This window comes from Sinocyclocheilus grahami, unplaced genomic scaffold (genome assembly GCF_001515645.1).
Source record: "Sinocyclocheilus grahami isolate Dianchi unplaced genomic scaffold, SAMN03320097.WGS_v1.1 scaffold408.1, whole genome shotgun sequence".
NCBI classification, from domain to species: Eukaryota; Metazoa; Chordata; class Actinopteri; order Cypriniformes; family Cyprinidae; genus Sinocyclocheilus; species Sinocyclocheilus grahami.
Genome location: NW_015505587.1, coordinates 311,623 through 334,316, shown reverse-complemented (window position 1 = coordinate 334,316; position 22,694 = coordinate 311,623). Strand labels below are relative to the sequence as shown.

The window sequence follows — 22,694 nt, the reverse complement described above, 5'->3', positions numbered from 1 at the left end:
GTTGATTCTGCGTCGCGATCTGCTCTGAACAGCTGAAAGCCCGGCAGACTCAACGCGCTGTCCGGAATGGCGTCTTTCAGCCAGGTTTCCGTGAAACACAGAGCAGCAGAGTTTGAAAAATCCTTATTTGTCCGGGAGAGCAGAAGGAGTTTGTCCATTTTGTTGGGTAGAGAGCGGAGGTTCGCCAGATGGATGCTAGGCAACGGCGTTCTGAATCCGTGCTGCCTGAGCTTGACGAGGGCGCCGGCTCGCTTCCCCCGTCTGTGCGTCCTGAAGCGCCTGAACAGCGCCGCTGCTCCCCCGACTACAATGTCCAGCAAAACATCAGAACAATCGAAAACCAGTGAAATATCAGGTGGTGTGTACTTCCGAATGTCCAGCAATTTGTCTCTGGTGAAACTGATTGCAGGGATATTACTAAAGACAGGACAAACTAACAAAAACATAAAAACAACTGCGGAGCACGTGACGGAGGCAGCCATCAGCGTCGGCGCCATCACAAATTCTTGGACTGCCACTGGGAAACTACAGTTTTAAGGAGAAAATACTCAGCAATGATGTTAATTAATAGATTGGCACAGGGTTTGTCTAAAAGCATATTAAAAACACCATAAAGAACGACATAACATAAAAAAACTTCATTTTCACTACAGGGGGACTTTAAGAAACATGTTCTCTTTACGTAAAATGTTATATTATCTGCACAGTTTTTTTATTTTTTATGGTTTGAAGTACACTACAAGTGCACATTTCATTCAATTAAGTACATTTCTTGTTCTCAAGGGACTGTAGTATCATGTTATCTATGTGAAAATTGTTCCCAAAATGGTTTGTGAGTTAAACTCTTTTTAAAATCAGGTGGTTTTGTGTTTAACAAGGTGTTATGTGTTCAGGAGAGCTGATATACATTGTTATTTTTGTCCACATTTGTGGTTGAAACAGACTTTTTGATCTATAATGGCAAAGTTGTGGATAACAAAAGTGGAAGTGTTGCAGCAGAACTTGGGGCTGGGGACATTAATGTAGGGGGGGGGGGTCTCCAGCAAACTTCAGTCATTGTTTGGAAACCTATTGAAACAGGAGGTAGATATCCAGAAGCTCGTACAGTATTCCAAATCTAGGTGAGGGACTGACCAGATTAGTGTGTTTAGAGCATAGACTGTAAAAAAAGATGGATGACGCGTCTCCACTTCCTTCCACTATAGAAAAGTGAAGCCAAAGCATCTCAGTATGGCCGCTGTCATCTTGAGTAAATGACGTCAGTTGGAGCCAGAGTCTGCGCAGTAGAGTTTCGGGAGCCAGAGTCTGCGCAGTAGTGTTGTGGGTTGGAGCCGCGGTATCAAACTCCCGCAGACCCAATCAACCATAACGACACGCCCTGTTTTTATAGCATCAAATTACTAGCTAAAATCAAACTTATCACAAAACGAACAATTGAACATATATCAGCGTGATAACAACTACCTTAAATGACCAAAACCATATTTCGGAAAATTGTATTGGAAGTGTAATTAATTTTTTTATTTTGACTCAAGTCCCATTCGTTTACATGGAGAGGGCGGGGTTTATTACCTGTATTGCAGCCAGCCACCAGGGGGCGATCAAAGAGTTCACAGCTTCACTTTTTAGGACGTGTGAGGCACACCCAGTTTAGAGCTGCTGCCTTTACACGCTTGGTCAGATAAGGGAGTGTTGTGATATGGATGTGGTTTAAATACAAGTGAATCTCACCTGTAGTGACAGATATGGACACTGGTGAATGAAAATAAGGAAATGAACGTACATGGCGTGTTGTTTGTGCTTAAAATTCTTGTTATATTTCTGTTTTTCCATGAAGTCCTCCCTTCCCTTTTTTGTTTGCCCTTGATCACAAACTGAAATTTAAGGCTGAAGTTGTCTAAGAAATATGCTTTGCTTTTCTAAGTATGCTTGATTGTTATATCACATTATTATATTAGGCATTATTATATTATATTAGGCATATTATATTATGTGAAATTTAGAGTCTAGAATTATGTGAGTCTAGTTTAAAGGGGGAAAGTTTTTTTTTTTATTATTAATATTTCAAAAATAATGATTAAGTAGTAAAGACTGTGGAAGCCCATTTCCGCAAAGAGATACAAAAAAGGTAATTGTCACAATTCTGACTTCTCTTCTTGCAGTTCCGAGTGTATATTTCAGAATTTTTACTTTCTTGCAATTCTAAGAAATTCAGAATTGCGAGATATAAACTCAGAATTCTGCCTTTTTTCCTTGCAATTTCGAGTTTACATCTCACAATTCAGAATTGATATCCTGCAATTCTGACTTCTTTTCTCAGAAGTGTGAGATATAAACTCGCAATTGCAAGTTATGAAGTCACAATTCTGAGAAAAACTTACAATTGCGAGAAAAAGTCTGAGCTAAAAAGTCGCAATTACCTTTTTAAATTTTTTTATTTAGTGGCGGAAATGGGCTTCCATAATAGACTCCTGTACATATGTGGAAATTATAATTTTTTTTAAATAGAAATTCAGAATTGCGAGATATAAACTCAGAATTCTGCCTTTTTTCCTTGCAATTTCGAGTTTACATCTCACAATTCAGAATTGATATCCTGCAATTCTGACTTCTTTTCTCAGAAGTGTGAGATATAAACTCGCAATTGCAAGTTATGAAGTCACAATTCTGAGAAAAACTTGCAATTGCGAGAAAAAGTCTGAGCTAAAAAGTCGCAATTACCTTTTTAAATTTTTTTATTTAGTGGCGGAAATGGGCTTCCATAATAGACTCCTGTACATATGTGGAAATTATAATTGTTTTAAACGGTGATTGAACACCGTTTTTAGAAGTGTAACAACTTTCGCAATTGTAGCGAACCTCATCTGAATGATGACCAAAACTTTACTGATGTTTTAAGTTTATTGCGTCCTTTTTCACTCCAAATAAATCACCATAAGAGCTAAACAAAACACAGCACGAGAAGTGCACATTAAACTCTCTCTCAGTTGCATTATCATCAACATACAGCGAATTACACAAAACACTTATTACAATTAACAGTAAACAAATATATACAGATCTCATGCCTCTTTGGGGGGTACTGACAAACTTTAAATCCGAAGAACGGTGTGCTTTCATTACCCATATAGCTGCTCCGTAGACTAGAAAACCCATCAAAATAAGAGTACCGCTTTAGTAAAATAAGATCTCATACATATTTAAACTTACAAAAAATATTACAATGTATACAAAAACTAATTAGAAGATTAATCATAATAAAGTCTGTTACAATAAAGAAGGATTGATATGCATTTAATTTATACAGTGAAGTGTTATTTTACATTTGTTTACTTTATTTCTGTACCTGAAAACTGTTAAACCTACCTAAAAAGCACTGTTTGTTTAATATGTATCTTTGTTCTGTTGTATTTATGGTAGCCTGCTGAATGTTAAATGGATCCAATCCAAGTTCATTAGAAATTATTTGATGATGCAGCAATAAAACTGCTAGTATAATTTAATGCAGGTGTTTTTGAACTTTGCTGATTTAAAACATGATCAAAATACTATCTATTTTGATGCCAAAATTTCAAATAAGAGAGGAAGTGACAAATATCGGTATCGGAATCGGCCAATAAGTGTTTGTTAAAATCGGTATCGGCCCCAAAAAATCCTATCGTGCACCCCTAGTTAATACTATACGGTTTATTTTATTTCCATAAAAATGCTTTATTTCTCTCTCTTTGCCCCTGGAGTCCTCCCAGATCTAGTTTACAGTTCTCTCTAAACTCCCATCCAGCACACGCTCCTCATTATTCCAGCAGATCTCTCTGCTCCTGCAGGACAGTGCAGCCATCAGCAAGCTGGAGGACGGACGCAGTGAGTGAGCCGGGGGAATCTTACTTTTTTGTTTGTTTGAAAAAGTAAGAATTATTCTACAATAAATGCCTAATTATCTTTAATATATGTAGCTCATCAAGGCTGCATTTATTTGATCAAAAATGCAATAAATAGTAATATGTTCAAATTTTACCATTTAAAATAACTGTTTTCTATATATTTTAAAATTGTATTTATTCCTGTAATGACAAAGCTGCATTTTTAAAACATTTACTCGAGTCTTCATTGTCACTTGATCCTTACGAAATCATTATTACATTTAAATTTAAAATTAGATTTATGCATTTAGCAGACGCTTTTATACAAAGCAACTTACAGTGCATTCAGGCTATACATTTTTTATCAGTATGTGTGTTCCCTGGGAATTGAACCCACAACCTTTGTACTGCTAACCCAATGCCCTACCACTGAGCCACAGGAATGTTATAACATGGTCATTTGTGCTAAAGGAATATTTCTTCTTATTATCAATGTTAAAGTCCGTTGGTGCTGCTCAACTAATTTTTCCAGAATTCTATGATGAATGTAAAGTTCAAACAAATTATTTGAACTAGAAATCTTTTGTAATGTTATAAAAGTACAATACATCTTTGGTGGATTGATTTTTGTTTTCATTGATTGAACGGTAGAGTACAGTAATAATAGACATGTTGGATGTCTTTGGACTTGTTTGTCCCTCTCTCAGCTAGAGGACCTGTGTGGTGGGACGCAGCCTGATCCCAGTACATTAGATAAGGTGCCTGCTCTGAAGGCCACGCTGGAGCTTGTACAGAAGACTACTGACACAAAGCCCTCTGGAAAGCAGTTCAGTTCAAGTGAAAGCATTTTGATGAATAAAGGTCATAGATGGAGTTGTATAGTATTATCTGGTTATAAAAGCAATCAGTAATTTCACTTTCTATGCATTATTGTCAGCCACAAGGCCAGAGTCATCGTCATACACCTGCAGTCAAATTGACCCTTGTTCTCATAAACAATCATGTGTTCATGTAGAGATGAAAGTCTCTGCCCTGTTTGAGCTCCTGCTACAGTTGCGCAACCCTGCAAGCTCTGCTTCATCTTGTAAGTATCTTCATATTAAGTAACAGTACTTAGTATTAATAACGGGTTTTCCATCAAAAATGGAAACATTAATACCATATGTAGTAATAAATTTGGCCTGTTAAATAGAAGTATTCAGTCATGATGCCATTTTATAGACTTTCTTGCAGGGCTACTTAGCTATAGGGTCCCTCTGTAATTTCCAGGTTGGACTTATGAGTAAACATGTGACCGGTGCTGGCAAAATGAGTCGGAATGCGCATGGTCTAATATTGAGCTACAACCAAAAGAAGTGGGAAAAAAATTGAGGTTTTCGCAAAAATGAGTTCGTTAAGCCCTCTTCTAGTGATCCCAATGCTTCAAATAGTAATTAAACATCTAAAATGATCTTTATTTGTACGTTTTCTGAGAGGAGTACCCTTTTCTCTTCTCACTTCTGGACGACTGCTGCTGCTTCTCACCACAAGTTGTATGTCGTTGCAAAACACAGCATTCCAGCTTTATGAATATTCATTGTGAATTCTGTATGACAAGAGTCTGAACTAGTAAAATATGATTTTCAAACCCATACCTATGAAAACAAAACGATCGCGCTGACTGACATTTGTAAAGCCACGCGCCCCTCTCCGACAGCGCGCCATCTCCCTATAAAGTACATTGCGAAATATGTCTTGGCCAGATTCACACAAACATAAACCGTTATGTCTTACATGAACGTTTAGTTAATGGTTGGGAAAAAATCTGATGTGTAACATATTAGACCTATGCATTACAGTAGGTCAAAATATTGATCGGTCTTGATATTAATCAAACATTAAAAGAAAATACGGAATCGTTTGCTGCTCTTGATTAAACGACTGTTTGCATCTTTGTTCTTATTTTTAATAACAAAGATAAAATAAAAAAACAGCTACATTGTGATTTATAATATAGTAATTATTCCCAAGAAAAGAATTATGCAACGTTGCTTGATGATTTTGCTTTGGAATCTTCAGAAACTCCGCATTTGAACAGTCAATAGCAAATACTTAAACTAATAACAAAACAGTAGCTGATTCAGAAGCGCCAGATTGTCATAGCAAAGTCAGAATTACCTCCTCTCCTAGGTTCACGAAACGGTCGTCCATAAAATGCATTGCTGTTCTGTTGTAAGTCATCTTAAAGATTCCTAAATGCATCTACTTTCGGAAGGCCAAATAAAGTGCTTTTGCTTTCGCCTAGAAACACACAGCGTCTCTCTGACATGGCTGCTTCAACACTAACTGCGGTTACTGAAACCACGCCTTCTTTCTTTGCGTGCACATTTGGGCAGCATTATGCTAATATTTCCACATAGTGAGGTAGATATGTGGGGGCGTGTTAGAACGAGCCGTTTTAGGGGTGCGTGGCAGTCTTAACTTTGAGAAATAAGATCCCTGAAGTTGCAAAGACTAAAGTCTCAACACCAAAGAGATATTATCTATGCACAATCAGCTTGTAACACTCCAAAGAGAAAGGAAAACTTGAAATCGCATCATATGACCCCTTTAACTCGATTTTCTCAATTTACTTTGCCAACTCTATCGCCTTCAAACGGCTGTAGATCAGTCATTTTTTTGTCTGATTCCAACAAGTTATATATTATTTTGAAGGTATTTTAATGTAGAATGTGAAAATGATTCAAACTCATTTTTGAAAATGTGCTCATTCCGACTCATTTTGCCAGCACAGGTCACAAATGCTTGTGGGGAACATTATTTAAAGAGACTTTCACATGTTGTTTTGCAACATAAATTACAGTGCCATAACTCAGATGTGACATTTGATGGATCTAAGTGGCTAACCAATTGCTGAAATTTGGATGCGAGTTCACACGAGTCATACAATCAATTGTAATGCTTATTTAGCAACTTATACAACGGTTTAAAAGTTTGGGTAAGATTTTTAAATAAATTATTTTTTTTTATTTAGCAAGGGTGCATTAAATAGATCAAAAGTAACAGTAAAATACATTTATAATGTTACAATAGATTTCTATTTCAAGTAAATGTTTTCTGGGCACCAAATCAGCATATTACAATAATTTATGAAGGATCATGTGAATGTAATGGCTGGAGTAATGCTGAAATTTCAGCTTTGACATAACAGGAATAAATTATTGATCAAATAAGTGCTGCCTTAGTGAGTATAAAAGACTTTTCAAAAACAGTCCAACAAAAATCTTACAGACCCCAAACATTTGAATGGTAGCATATGGTTTGAAAGCACAAAACAGGTTGAATTCCTGAGGATGTGTGTAAATTACACAATGACTTTAAAGGGTGTCAACAAAAAAAGGTTAAATGGGTATAATATTTGGTGGTTCTAGCACAGTTCATTAGTTAATCTTCAAGGACATATCAACAAGACACACACAAGTTGAATAGTGATAATGACAGAATTTGTTTTGTTGGCAAGCTTCGCAAAAGTTAAGTGGTGTGAACTACAGGCCTTAATTTACTCATAAATCCAGAGCCATCATTATAAAACTCAGAAAATTCCTAAGGGAAATCATTAACTTGAGCATGCTAATTATCTTCTGGCTTGTAGGACAACAAACGGAGCAGCTCTGTACATGTAAGCAACAGAGCTTCATTTCTCTGCCTATATGACGTGTCCATTGTCCTGCAGGTGCAAAATATGACTAAATAAGAAGTCCTCTCTGAAAGATGCTGCTCTGGCTGCGTTAACCGATGAGAAGGTTTTCAAGAAGATTACATCACTCTTTGCTTCCTGTAACGTGACACTGCTTAAGGAGAAGGATTCACTTGTTACAAAAATCAGCAACCCACAGGATCGCCATCCCCTCATGCTGTGCATTGCAGTTCAAGGCTTGGCATCTTTAGCGCCCCCTGTCTGAATGGAGTACAACAGCAAAGCCAAAATACCTGCTGTAAGTTGAGGACCAAAGGGCACTAAAGCCTGTGAGTGGACAATCTACAAACTGGGACTAGAAGGGAAAAAAAAAAAAGGATCCTTAAGTGGCCTTTCAGCTATTTTATGCATGACATCAGTGAAAACAGTAATAATTTAGAAAGTGTTTTTAAATATTTGTAATAAATATTTTTTTTAAAAGCACTTCTTCACTATCAAACCTTTTAAAGTGGACATACACTCTTGTGAAAATGCACAATAAATTGTTTACATCATATTTTATCCAGTTTTGTAATTTCCTGAACCCACTTTCCTGCCATCTAAACTAAAGGAGAACAATCATATGCACACCAGAAAATAAAAAGAATCTCAAATAAAGTGATCCAAAATTAAGATTAATTTATTAGACAGCCGTTTAATTTCAGAAAATACAACTCTCTGTATCACAAAATATAGAATTTTCAAGTGAATAAGTAAGCTGGATAAAAATCTGAGTTACAAAGCCTTGAAAAAGACACTGGAGCAAGTCACCAGGGACAGAGGTACATCACAATACAGCTAGATGACAGGTTAAATCTGTGAGGCCAGGTAGCTTGTGATCAAGACACTTGGTCTATATTCCATGTGTGAATGTGATTTTGTGCCTGTGTAAAAGGCATTTAGCTGATTCTGTATACTAGCACATTACAAGCAACACAATGACTTAAGCTCATAATTCTGCAACGATAAAATTGAAACAATGATATTGGATCCACTTTATTTTATAGTACATTCACTTACTTGCATAAAGTACTAAGTAATATAAGGTAAATTGGACTTGAGTTAAGATTAGGTTTAGGGGCTGTTCACACAGAACAGGCTTTTGCTTTCAAAAAAAAAAAAAAAAACTATAGGGGTCGCGCAAATACATCCAAATGCAGAGGGGCAGTGCTGATGAACGGAATAATCAGCCAAGGTTGAGCATTTTCAACTTGACCAAAACAAGACACTGAAAAGTAGTGGGAAGCATTAATATAACGATTAAAAAGCAGCGCAGTGGAACACAAAAACTTAATTCTGCGTGAACCAACCCTTAAGCTCAAAGCATACTTCATTATACTGCTGAGTACAGTATGTTTGCAGTACTTTACACAGCTCCCGCATGGGCCTTGAATTTTTTTTGCACTAATTACTTTGTCCATAAGGTGGCAACACTGGCCTGGGACGTTGTTTCACAGTCCAAAAAGAAATGAATGACAACAAACAACAAATTACTCGAGAACAATAACCACCGGTGTAAATACATCCAAATGCAGAGGTGCAGTGCTGATGAACGGAATAATCAGCCAAGGTTGAGCATTTTCAACTTGACCAAAACAAGACACTGAAAAGTAGTGGGAAGCATTAATATAACGATTAAAAAGCAGCGCAGTGGAACACAAAAACTTAATTCTGCGTGAACCAACCCTTAAGCTCAAAGCATACTTCATTATACTGCTGAGTATAGTATGTTTGCAGTACTTTACACAGCTCCCGCATGGGCCTTGAATTTTTTTTGCACTAATTACTTTGTCCATAAGGTGGCAACACTGGCCTGGGACGTTGTTTCACAGTCCAAAAAGAAATGAATGACAACAAACAACAAATTACTCGAGAACAATAACCACCGGTGTTGTGACAAGCACTTGTGTGAGGCAGTTAAGAGACAGATGCAACTCATTTAAAGTGCCCCTATTATGCCATTTTTAAGGTTGCTAACATTGCTTTATGAGCCTCCTAAAACATGTTTACATACATGTTTACAACAAAAACTCTATTTAAAAAAACTATTTAATTTTACCTCATTTCTAAATGATTCGTAAACGACTCGTGCGAAGCAGTTCAAAGAATCAGTCTCTCTAAACCCCTCCTTTCCGTGAGCCCTCACTGCTGTGATTGGTCAGATGGCGCAGTCCTTTGTGATTGGTCCAGAGCTGTAGAGATATTAGCTCTTGATTGGTCTACCGCGTACAGCGCATGTCGGAAACTAAACGCCCATTGCCATGATGGAATGACAACCCTGGAGACTTGTCAATACATAGAAAAGATGGTATCGATTGTACCTTACCAATTTGAGCCGGAGTCTGATGATGAAACGGTTGAACTACAACCGTTTCATCATCAGTCTCGATTCGCAAGCACGACGTTTCTTAGTGGTAAGTGTCAAGTGTTAACAAGTTTGTGGTAATTATAAGATGTGATGAAACAAATTTACTCTCACAGCGTAGGATACATCGTCTTCTCGACATGATGTTAACCACACGGAGATTTGACTGTTTGTGGGCGGGCAAGTTGGCGACGTAGAACGTGGGCAGAAATTATGCAAATCTGAAATTTGAACTGGAATTTACTTTGCAACCATTCAAAAATTTGGACGTAATACTATTGTTTGCAGACTGTTTTTTGCATACTATGTAATAGGGGGCACAGCATCTGTCAGAAACTTTTTCACACTAATTAGTTTATCCACAAGGTGCACATTTGTTCTGCACAGTCTCAGTAGGGAAGAAAAATAAAAAGCAAATGGGATGAAGCAGTAGTTCACATCTGGGATAGTTTACCCAAAAGTGAAAATTCTGTCATCATTTACTCACCCTCACATTGTTCCAAACCGGAATGAATTTCTTATTCTTCTGCTGAACTCAAAAGATAATATTTTGAAGAATGTGGGTAACCAAATGGTTTCTGGTCCCCTCTGACTTTCATAGTATTTTTCCATACTATGGAAGTCAATGGGGACCAACAAAAGTTTGGTTACCCACATTCTTTAAAATATCTTATGTTTAACAAAAGAAAGACATTCATACAGGTTTGGAACAACGCAAGGGTGAGTAAGTGACCATTTTTTTGGTGAACTACCCCTTTAAGCATTTGCATCGAAACTAAAGTATACTCTGGGCTTTAAGGTTAGGTTCAGGATTAGTACCTAGTTATTACAGTACGTACAAAACAGGACTGTAAAATAAAGTGCTATTGTGATACTTATAAAAGTCAAATTTGGCTTACTCCTAGCGTTCCTTGAATGTAACTCAAATGAAATCAAAGAGGAAAACAGGATGACACTCTTAGATTATCCAGTCAGAAGCTGGATAATCTAAAGCTGTTTAAATAATTTGGCATACTGTAGTGACTGAACTGTATGATAGCACGTTTCAGAAAGATGGAGATGTGAGATGAATCCTGCACTGTAAACCAACATGTCACACTAAAATTACAGTAAGAAAACAGTCCCCTGATTTAAATACTATAATGCAGCTTATACTTATTTGGAAAATTATTTTTTTTAATGACAAGCCATTCATAAAAAAACAAATCCTATTTGTTTTTTCCCTCCAACTATTTAAGTTTAGTCAGTGGAAAATAAAAAAAATGTAAATAAATAAGTACACTTCCCTTATGTCTGTCGTGACCGGATGGCTAGTGTACATTTGCATAGTGACTGGTGGGTCCGTTGAATGTGAACTTGTGTTCTGTGCCGCTGACCTATCATTGTGCCACCGATGATGATGATGATGGGGTGTCTGGACCGCTGTACGTCTCAGTAAACCCAGTTCACAGGGACCCACTGTGGTTGTGTGGCCAGCTGCTCCACAGCTGCCTGCAGCTTCTCAAAGGCCTTGTCCAGATTGTCATTAACTATAGTCAGATCAAAGTAGTGATTGTATGCCCGCTTGATCCTGGCACTTTCGTCCACGGTTTTCTTTAGGTCCGTTTCCTAAAAAGACAAAAAGAAAAGTAATTACACTTAATCTCAGAGCCTATGGTAACTCTCTAATGTTTCTACATTATTGGGGAAAAAAATTGAGAAAGTGAATTTGTTAAACCGAAATGAGGCTGACCGTCAGTAGCTTGGTTGTGATCCCAGCATCCACCACAGCTTTGTGCATGGCCCGTAGTGTCTCGAGCTCTGGGGCGGCAATGAAAACCACGAATGGCATGAACTCTGATGTCTTCAGTACTTTTAGTGCCTGCAGAGCACATTTATCAAATAAAGTCTTTTTGTTAGTGATGGGAGAAACTAAAGCTTTTTGAAGCTCCGAATCAACTAAACCAAACGATTCACTGTTCTGAAGCGCTCAATACATTATAACACTGATCCGAGACCATTTAAAAAACATTAGGCAATCATTCTTGAGTTCACCACCAGATCAACATCTAGTTGCGAACCCTCTGAATTTTGAAATGTTTCACTATAAAGTCATGTCTGGACTGCATTGATGACTACAGCACACAGACTATCTATTCATCTTCACCCATACTTTCACATTTATAACATTGTAATTACCTAATTACAACTTCGATTATCAGGTAAATCAGTGATTTTTTTTAGTGTTGGTGCTTAAATGGATAAATTAAGACAGGCACCTTCTCTGAGAAAAAGCTGACACTGTGCTGTGCTATTAGACCATGCATTTCTAAAGTAATCAACTTTTAGGGTGTAGCTCGGTTTGCTTGATCCGGACAAAAAATAAACAAAAAAACATTTAGTCCTGGTCCGCTTAGCATTCACATTGGCATTTTAATACTGAACCTAAAGGCATAGGGATACGTTCACAACCTGATTGGTCGGCTTTTATGACAGATTTCGCAACATACCGAACATCCAAAACAATGCTTTGTTTTGGGCTAAATGCATTCGTTGTATGTTCGTAGCCTCCATATGATGGTATTTTGACCAGCTGAGAACTCGTGAAGAGCATATAAAATGTGTAAAGGAGTCAGAACAGTGGCAGGAATCCCTCCGTCACACACACACAGGTGAAGCTGCGAGGAGACGTGGCTCTGATGCCTGTCCCGAGCTTTGATGGGCAACGTCGCGACTATATGAAAAACAGGTCTGCTTGAGCATTCTATCCTTGTTAGTGTCACATCTTGTGACATGTCCTGTTTTTGGTTTGTTTACATCTCTTTGGTCTGGGTTACGTTCATATTTCATTCAAACTGCACCAGAGTTCAGATGGCAGTGTTCAGAGACAGATCTTTTCCCATTTTCTTGCACAATAAGCATTGCATTTTTAAGATGCTGTATCATTTTTTTTATATAAATCTAAAAATGTGCAGTGTCAGGGGTCCTCAAGAACCAGAACTTTAGGGTTTCCCAAACTGAGAAAACTGCAGAGGGTTCGTGAGGTTATAAAAAGCTCAATAAATAATGTTTTGGGGAAAAAATACTTTGTATACTTAATTAACTTATTTACTATTAAGTCACTACAAAAGGAAAGTGTACCATTTTGCAAATGCATGTTACTGATCATACTGTGAATGATTCATCCATGTATGTTTTTTTTCCAACCACTTCTCCATTCATTTAGCCTACTTAAAGCAGCAATATGTAACTTTTTCTGTGTTCAAAATTTGCAAAATGTATATAAATGAGCGAGTACATCATGAATTCATCTTCCAAACCGCATTTTTGTCTTATTCCAAATCACTACGTTACACTTATAATAAGTACTTATATTTGGACTATTGTAGCCTGGTCGGGTCGTCACCGCTGCAGAGTAACACATACCTGCATGAATCACCATAGACAAACTTAGAGAAGTAGCTCCGGTTGGAATGTTCTTCCGCAGGATATGTGCAGTTCTGTTTATTAACCGCTAGAGCGCCAAAAGTTACATAGTGCTGCTTTCAACCCCGCCCCTTTCTTAAAATCAACTGCAAACTCACATTCAGCTCTTATTTCATCCAATCAACAAACAATGGATAGAACCAAGTGCCTGTCCTACATTTTTTCCTTTTCCAGTAATAGGTTTCAGTTGGATGTACATCACAATATGGAAGAAAAGATCTGTCGCTACTTCAATTTCATTACAGCTTTATAATCTCAGGGATCCTTTAAGTAAATATTTTATCTCAAAGAGGTTTCACTGACAAGTTTAGGAATCCCTGGACATGATTATGAAAACGGGTAGTTTAGCACATTCTCAACAACTATTAATATGTAAAGACTATGTTCTATTACAGATTTCAATATACAGTACAATACCAAAACCTAACTTGCTTAAACTTCTTGTTTTTGTCTGTCATTCACAAAACCACGCACCTGTGGGTTGATGTCCAGTATGCAAGTACGTCCTGTGTGAACCACTTCATGGATGGAGTCGATTTTGGTTCCGTACAGATTGCCGTCATATTCTCCATGCTCAAGGTAGCGACTTGCCTTGATGTCTGTCTCCATCTCCTCCCGGGACGCAAAGCAGTACGACTGGCCGTCCTTTTCCTCATCACGTGGATGCCGAGAAGTGACTGAGAAACAGATGAAATTCTGATGAGTGAGACTTTTTATTGGTAAAATGACAACTGTATTAATTATTAACGTAATAATTAACAATACCAATGTTGATTATAGACTCACAAGGTACAGTAGTTCCATATCGCAGTGGGTTCAACACAATCAGGCGGTTCTTGAGGCTTCGGCGGCCCACTCCTTGTGCACCAATCAGCACAAGAGTTTTTCTCTGGAATGGAGGCATCTTTGCCACTTCCTCATAGATCTGTAATTCATGGCGATCAAATTCTATTAGAAAGAGAGAAGTTTTGAAAGTTAATTTAAAAAAATAAAAATACTTGCACTACCATTCAAAAGGTTGGGGTCGGTAAGTTTTTTTTTTAATTATAAGAATCAAGTTATGTTTTTGAAAGAAGTTTCTTATGTATGATGGCCGAGAGAGCTCAACACATGCAAATAGAAAAAACACCAATAAATTAAGAAAGCATCTTCATCAGTTTGACAACACATGTGCTGCAAACACTCACAACACAACCAAACACGGAACGCGCTGTAAATACACACAGACCACAATGGAATGTTTAACGGAATTGCAACAAGTGACGACCCTGTCTGAGACATGTTTATCAATGTCTGCCCTGAAAGGTGAGATTTTTGTTTATTTTAACATCCTAGCTGATCATATGATTCCTTAGCTTTCTGCATATCATTAGCCTAAATAAGCTGACGAAATACACAATTACTGTAACTGTGAAGTGTTATGTAATCTGGCTAGCTAAATTTCACAACTTCCCCTATGAAAATTAACCATGGTTTTACTTAAAAAAATTTAAATAAAAAACAACAACAACTACTATAGTTAAAACATGGTAAGCACAAATTAACCATGGTTTTGCTACACTAACTATATAGTTTAACCATGGTATTTGTACAACTGTGGTTATACAAATGGTAATCAATATGCCAAAAAAAAAAAGTCACTACACTTTTACTATAATAAAACCATGGTTCATTTTGGTACAGGTTGTTGGGTTCCCCTTGAAACATTTCCATTGTGGTCTGTGCTACTTGCAATGCTTTTTTGTATTTGGTCGCATTGCGAGTATTTACAGCGCGTTTCTGTATTTGGTTGTGTTGTGAGTATTTGCAGCACACGTGTTGTCAAACTGATGAAGATGTTCTCTTAATTTGCTGGTGCTTTTTCTATTTGCATATGTTTTCTTAAGTTGCAGCATGTTGAGCTCTCTCAGTCTCCGTACTTATGCTCACCAAGGCTGCATTTATTTGATCAAAAGTATTACTACAACTTTTAATATATTTAAAAATTGTATTAATTCCTGTAATGACGAAGCTGAATGTTACTTGTTACATGACCCTTCAAAAACAATGTTGATTTGATGCTCAAGAAATATTTCTTATTAAGCAGCACAACTCTGAACATAATATTTCTGCGGAACCCTTTATGCATTATTTCCAGGATTGTTTGAAGAATAGAAAGTTCAAAAGAACAGTATTTATTTGAAATAGTAAATACATTTAGTGTTACAAAACATTTGTCACTTTTGATCAATTTAACCTAACCTTGCCAAAAAAAAAAGTGACACCAAACTTTTGAAAGATTAAACCTTAATAACAAAGAACCCCTGCAAATCTAACCTGCATTTTTCGCTGTCAAGTACATCATTTTCTTTTTCTTCTTTTTTCCAGTTAATGTCCCGCAGAGGATTCCTAAAGCAAACCCACAGGTGGAACTTTGTTTACAGCATAAATGCAATAAGAAGGAACTTTGATATAACCTTAAAATAATTTAGTCCATAACTAGACTTAAAATGAAAAAAGAAACATTCCTTAAACCTCTGTACCTGATCCATCCAGGTCTCTCCTTACAAACGCCTTCCTCTTTTCCTCAAGAAACTGACTGGGGATCAAGCCAGTGCGGCCTCCGTTTATATTGCATGCCTAAACAACAACAGAAACTACATAGCTTCGATATGTCAAATATTTCAGCAATTAAAGAAATCAAATAAAGAAAGATCTGAAAAAAATACAACTCATATGCTTCTCACTTGCCACCAGTTGGGGTCCTCCTTGTTCACTATGTGCAGAATGTCTCCTTTAGAGAAAGCCAAACCCGCCTCTTTACAAGGGATCAGATTATCTGTGTCAGGGTTGTAGGTGAAATGTGGCTTCAGATACACCTAAAGTGCAAAGAAAGTGTTGTTACTCCTGTTTATTAACATCTGATTCATTTTAAGCTGCTAATTATAGCCTAAAAAAGCAATCATGTCACAGCTCACAGGCCAAAGAAATTCTCTGTTGACTTTGACATATTATGCAAATGATGATAAAGCTGGTAAGGTGTTTTACATAAACCATCTAACAAAAGACAAAAGAAAACCATTAGGACTAAAATGCTTACATGTTAGATTGATTAACATCTGCATTCAGTATTGCTAGGGGCTATTTCCTCTTTCACACTGTCAATGTCTGTCTATAGAACACTGCAGCTTGGGAAATAAATGAATAGTAACAGATAGCCTATGTTAGTGTGTGTTGTAAACGGGCTTCATAGAGAAGGACAACAGTATGTTTTCACATGAAATATTTATGGATCCTGGTGGATCTTTATCAGTGATGATTTCCCCAACAGTAAACACACAGCGGTCATTCACTGCACATAACCAAGTCACCGAGTAAAGTTCAGGTCTAAAAAAGACAGAAATTTAGGGTTGGCACAAGTAATGGATGCCTGTAAACCCTCGCCCCCAGTGTTTGCTCTAGTGCGAGGTTTTTAAACCGTATTTATTCAAGGAAAGTAGGTAAAGGACATACTTGCTTAGAAGTATGCTCTCAGAGAGTGGGAAAATGGTAACAGGGTTGATGTGCAGCAGCACTGTTTGAGGACCTAAACGTGTTTGGATCAGGATTTGAACCAGTTGTATTCATGTGGACCTGTGAAACCTGCTTAAAGGGTTAGTTTACCCAAAAATGAAAACTGTGTCATTAATTACTCACCCTCGTGTTGTTCGAAACCCGTAAGACCTTCGTTCATCTTCGGAACACAATTTAAGATATTTTTGATGAAATCTGAGGGCTCTCTGACCCTCCCATAGACAGCAAGGTAACTACCACATTCAAGGTCCAGAAAAGTACCAAGATGATCGACAAAGTAGTCCGTGTGACATCAGTGGTTCAACTGTAAAGTTACGAAGCTACGAGAATACTTTTTTGTGCAAAGAAAAGATGAACGAAGGTCTTACAGGTTTGGAACAACAAGAGGGTGAGTAATTAATGACAGAATTAACCCTTTAACTTGTGCGATTTCTTTGTACCATATATGTTGTACATTATAGTCCTATATGTCCCGATTATGACTCATTGTGGTACAAAACACTTTACTAACACTAGCTTTTTTTTTTCTCTCTAATCATTTTTTTCTAATTATAAAGTAATTTGAGGATCTATTTCTTTCCAGGCCCAGATCTCCTTAGAGTAGAAACTAAGGGAGTGCATGCATTCAACGCCTCCCATCTGCCCTACTTAGCACAGGTCGTGTTATTAATAGGGATAACCATGCTCTGTTTCAGCCCGATTGCATTCCGAGTCACCCAGAGGACAGGTCTCTCCTTTTTCCTCCTCAAGGACTGTATGAACCCATAAGCCATCAGGAGGTTATACAGCACTAATAACAGGACTATGGGACAAGATTGTTTTCTACTCTCAGCATCTGATTATTAGGAAAGATACTAGCAGTTCAGATGATTAGGATGATCTTCTTCATCAAATCCTTACCAATCCAATCTCAAAGAAAAATAGTACTTTTGAAAATATATTATATTAGTCATGTTCACTTATTTAGTGTCCAGTCATATCAGTAGCATTAAAGGGGAAATCAGATTCCCATTTTTCAAGTTGGTATGATTCTTTAGGGTCTTCATGAAATGTCTGCAACATACTTTGGTTAAAATTCCTCAATTGTCGTGTAAAACAAACAGCTCTGTTCAGAGTGAGCCATTTTGGTGCATGTCTCTTTAAATGATAATGAGCTACTGCTCACCCCACCCCTCTCTTCACTTGTCTTGTCTTAAAGCCAGGGTAAGCGATTTCTGGTAGCCAATGTTGATATTTGAAATCACCAAAATAGGGCTGAACGATTAATTGCATTTGTGATAATATCACGTGACATGCAAGAGTAAAGAAGTGTGTTCGACTTGAAGATCAGATCGGTGTATGACATCAAAGTACGGCGAGAGAAAGCATAAGGAGACGTCCGTGCTCTCTTATAGCTCTCGCAGTACTTCAATGTCATACACCCATCAGTCTAAGCAGCGCTGCTTCAAGTCGAGCTCGGGCCATCAGCAGAAAAAGAAAAGAAATAAAACGGAAAACAGCCAAAGGCCGTAACTTAGAATGGGAGATGGATCGGTTTGTGAAAGGGAAGAGAAAAGCCATAGATGAAGTCGCACAGACCCAGGCAGGTGCTGGTCATTTAAAAGCTAAATGCAGAAAATATGACGAGGCATATAATAATAATAACTTTGTGTCAGTACGACATAAGAAAAAACCCGACATTAAACTGATGCCTTGTTCTGTCGCGTCGCATCCAGTGAAGACAGCGTCACTGGTTATAATGGTTTCTACTGTATTTTGCCACTCGCGTCCGGTGTAGACACTGTCATTCATATCAATTTATGCATCACCTAATTTCATCGTAACATATAGGCCTGGCCTACAGAAAAGAACATTTATGTTTAATCTATCTAATAGTGTGTTGGGCATACTATACAATGATTTTTCTTGTCTTTGTTGAATAATACAGAACATAAAGAGCTTTAAAAAATAATTGCATATTAAATCGCAATCTCAATATTGGTAAAAAAAAAAAAAAAATCGCAATTAGATTTTCCAAAATTGTTCAGCCCTACACCAAAACAAACACGCCCCTACCCCAAAAGGGTCTTGCCCCTATTTTGATAGCTCCGCCCCACATCCCAGGCAGCGATTAGTTACGTGAAAAAGCAAAACCAATGTTACACCATGTCTACATCAGACATGAGCGGCACGGCGCAACAAATCCCCGACAGAAAACTGCTGCCGGGTTCGATTTATGACATGCTGAGACAAATTTCAAATGGTTTTCAAAGGTGGTTTGATCGCGTCCAGTGTAGGCAGACTTTAGCTCTTGTAGACACTGTGTTACACACCTATTGAGAAGAAACAAAGCAACCTCGGCGTCCGATCACAGGCCTCCGCTCCTTGAGTTCTCTCCAGCGCTGGAAAGCTGATCCAATATATACACGGGTCCTACTTCTTGCCTTATCGTTCCGCAGATGTTTTCCTCTTTTGTTTTTTTATCCGCCATCTCTATCTTTTGCCCATGCACTGAAAGCTCTCTCCTCCACATCACGAGTAAACACGCCCCTTATTGCTAATTGGCTACAAGTTTGTTTTGCTATTCGGCCCGAATCAGTTTTCTAAAGTGTTTTTGAAAAATTACATACCCTACCTTTAATGAATATATCCGTATATGGCTCGGAGGTGGTCTTATTCAAATAGCTAGCTATCTATATAGAATTGCTATCAAACTGCAAATTGAAACCGCTCGCTAAACTGGCTGCATGTTTTCTTTTCAGCTTTTCTGAGCTGGCAGAAATGCCAGAAACCTAAATAAATGCAAAAAAGTTTACATTTCATCTGATGTCCCTTTTAAATGCTCACTTTTCTAAGTTTCCTCTCTTTTACTGGACACATTTGATTGTGGAATAAATTAATCATGTCTGACTAAATAGATGACACTAGAGCATTTCAGTTACTGAAACCCGGTTCCATATATCAAAAAGGACTGCACAAAACCAGCCATGTAACAAATAAAAAGTGATTGAGTACACAAAATCTGAATTTGAATGAAAAACTCCTGTTTGGAGGTTAGACTGATTAATTTAACTGTTCACATACAAAATAATTAATTTAGGTATATTCAATTTGTATTTATTACAATTAATCTAATAAAAATTAAACAAATTCTGTCATTAACTTGGTGTGAATATTTTTGGTCTGTAAAATGTTGATGAATATTTTAGATTTTGGTGTCATTTAATTTCACTGGGTTTGCTGTGAATCAGTGGTGTGCTGACCTGTGCGGGTGGAGGCGTGTCCCTGTAGCTGGGCAGGATTTTGAGTGTGATGCTTCCATTGCAGTCCCTTAGCATGTGCTGTAACGCCATGGGATCTTTGCCCACCTCTCGGCCGTTCACCTCTCGGATGACATCACCTGCGTGCAGCATCCCCTGTCTGTCAATCATGCTTCCGTGCATAACACGCGCGATGACAAGGTCGCCGTCCTCCACCCGGAATGTTACACCCTAAAAGAGACGACACCATGAATCTCAGATGTCAGCACAAATAGTCAGACATACTTTTTATAAAGGGATGATATTTGAAAAACTTTTTTTTCTGTTTTTACTTTATAGGGCATAATAATATAATATAATATACCAAAATGAATAAATGTTATTTTCAGTGGCCTTTAATAAACATGATACAATCTCTTTTCATAAAAAAAAATAATAATTTAGTGGCTTTTAATATAACAAATAATAATAATACAATATCCCATTTAATAATTAAAATAGCATTTAAATACAATTACAATTTTAATCTAAAACTAATTTAATTAAACTTTTAAATTTTATTTAAATGTCATTTTAATTATTTAAGGGATACTGTATTATATTTTCTATTATATATAATGTAATATGTAAAAGCCACTGAAAAATTACATTATTTATTGGATTATATTATCTAATTAAAAAAGTCACTAAAAATAACATTACTTATTCATTCATTTAATGTATATTGCATTATATTATCAATTATATTAAAAGCCAGTGAAAATAACATTTCTTTCTTTCAGTGACACTTTATATAAAATCATATATTAAAATATCTAAATATCCCTAAATGTTATTTTCAGTGGCTTTTAATATAATATAATATAATGAAATATGCAATAAATGAATAAATAAAGGTGGTTTTCAGTGGCCTTTTTAACCAGCACCCTGGTGAATTTCTGACCTTGGCAGAGACATAATGACATTTTATTTTACTAGGTGTTAAATCACTATAGATCTCCTCGAGACTGGTTGGCCTTAGATCTTCGTTGTATATGAAGGTCTAATTTAACAAGTAAGCCTAGATCTTGTTAATGCAGACAAACTTTCCAACGCAGACGAACCGCATGGATTTGAAACACAAGCTGTGAGTAGAGGGACTCTACAGAGCTAAAGATCTGACCGACTGTGGGATCTAATCCTGTGAGACTGAGAACATCTGTCACTCACCAGAGGCTCTCCGGCCTTCTTCTGGATGCTGATCATGCGAACAGTGTCAGCCGACATGAGGGATGAGCTGGTCATGCTGGTGGAATTGGTGCTGGTGGGAGGAGCTTCATATGACTTAGAGGCCACCTTGTCGTGAGCTTCTAACAGGGACTGAAAATACCAAGAGGATTCAATTCATGTTTAGAGAATAAACAAATTACCAAATGAATTATCTTCCTTTAAAAAAAACAACAACTCATTTGTCCAATTTCTCAAGTGTTTAGAGGTGATTTTGCTTCTTTACTACCAAGACAGCAACCGGATGAATAAATAGTTGTAAGTAAGCAGTCAACATAATGTCATGTAAGAGGCAGTCAGACAGACACACACACACACACACACACAGAGGTTTGGTACCTGGAAGTGGGGTTCCTTCAGGATCTTACAGAGTTCTGCTGCACTTTCATCCTGAGTGATCAGACTGCTCATATCAGACAGGATCTCACTCACTAGCTCCACGTTATTACTTTGCACCGCCTCCAGCTTAACATCCTCCAATCGCTCATGAGCCTGAGTGAGAATGGGCGGAGACAAAATAACTTGAGTATCTTGCCAAGAAACCGATTAATGGATTACGTCTAGATTGATTACGTCTAGCATTAACAAATGCACTGCCAGGTACAGATGGAAGAGTGTTTTAACAAATGTTAAGAAGAATAATTTAATCAAGTATCTCAGGGCTTGATATTTATTAAAACTAACAGATTTTAACACTTAAAAAAATGTTTTTTTTTAAATCATGCTTTATTCTATTTGTTATTTTTCTAAATATTCTATGAATACATTTGATTGTTTTACCCTTGTCCTAATCAGACATTCAATCTTTAATTATAAAAATACATAATAATAAACTATGATAAATCTTTGTGTGAAAAAATCTTTTTTTTAAGACCCAGTTTTCACTTCCAGTGTCATTTGCATTACACTGAAAAATTTTGCCTCAAATGTTTTTTTCCAATTTAGTGTTCTTGTTCAGCAATCAGTCAGTGAAGTGTATGTTTGAAATGTATACATAAATAAAAAATGTGAGAAGACGACTTGTGTATGGTTTCCAATCAAACTGTAATGTTATGTAAAATGTGTACTCAATCGTGTATTAGGATACATAAAACTCTAGAAATTAGCCTTAGGGAAAAGTTTTATATATTTTTTTAATGTTTAAAATGTAAATTCTACCAAATTATAAAAAAGGGAATATATAATTTGATATATGGTGGAAACTGCACTGTGGTGGGAATTTTTAAGACTGT

The 22,694-nt window shown here is 37.0% G+C and overlaps 1 protein-coding gene across 1 annotated transcript in view; it reads right to left on the bottom strand.

Annotated features, from left to right (window-relative positions):
* Positions 1 to 10,664: 10,664 nt before the first annotated feature.
* LOC107550794 (MAGUK p55 subfamily member 6-like) overlaps positions 10,665 to 22,694 on the bottom strand; it is a 16,287-nt gene continuing 4,257 nt past the window's right edge. Inside the window, exons 5-14 of the mRNA XM_016232171.1 lie at positions 21,802 to 21,992; positions 21,406 to 21,555; positions 20,200 to 20,427; positions 16,132 to 16,263; positions 15,928 to 16,024; positions 15,722 to 15,793; positions 14,192 to 14,353; positions 13,880 to 14,082; positions 11,673 to 11,801; positions 10,665 to 11,548 (exon numbers count right to left, since the gene is read on the bottom strand). Of these exons, the coding sequence (XP_016087657.1) occupies positions 11,372 to 11,548; positions 11,673 to 11,801; positions 13,880 to 14,082; positions 14,192 to 14,353; positions 15,722 to 15,793; positions 15,928 to 16,024; positions 16,132 to 16,263; positions 20,200 to 20,427; positions 21,406 to 21,555; positions 21,802 to 21,992 (1,541 nt within the window). The 3' untranslated portion in view covers positions 10,665 to 11,371. The remainder of the gene's footprint in view (positions 11,549 to 11,672; positions 11,802 to 13,879; positions 14,083 to 14,191; positions 14,354 to 15,721; positions 15,794 to 15,927; positions 16,025 to 16,131; positions 16,264 to 20,199; positions 20,428 to 21,405; positions 21,556 to 21,801; positions 21,993 to 22,694) is intronic.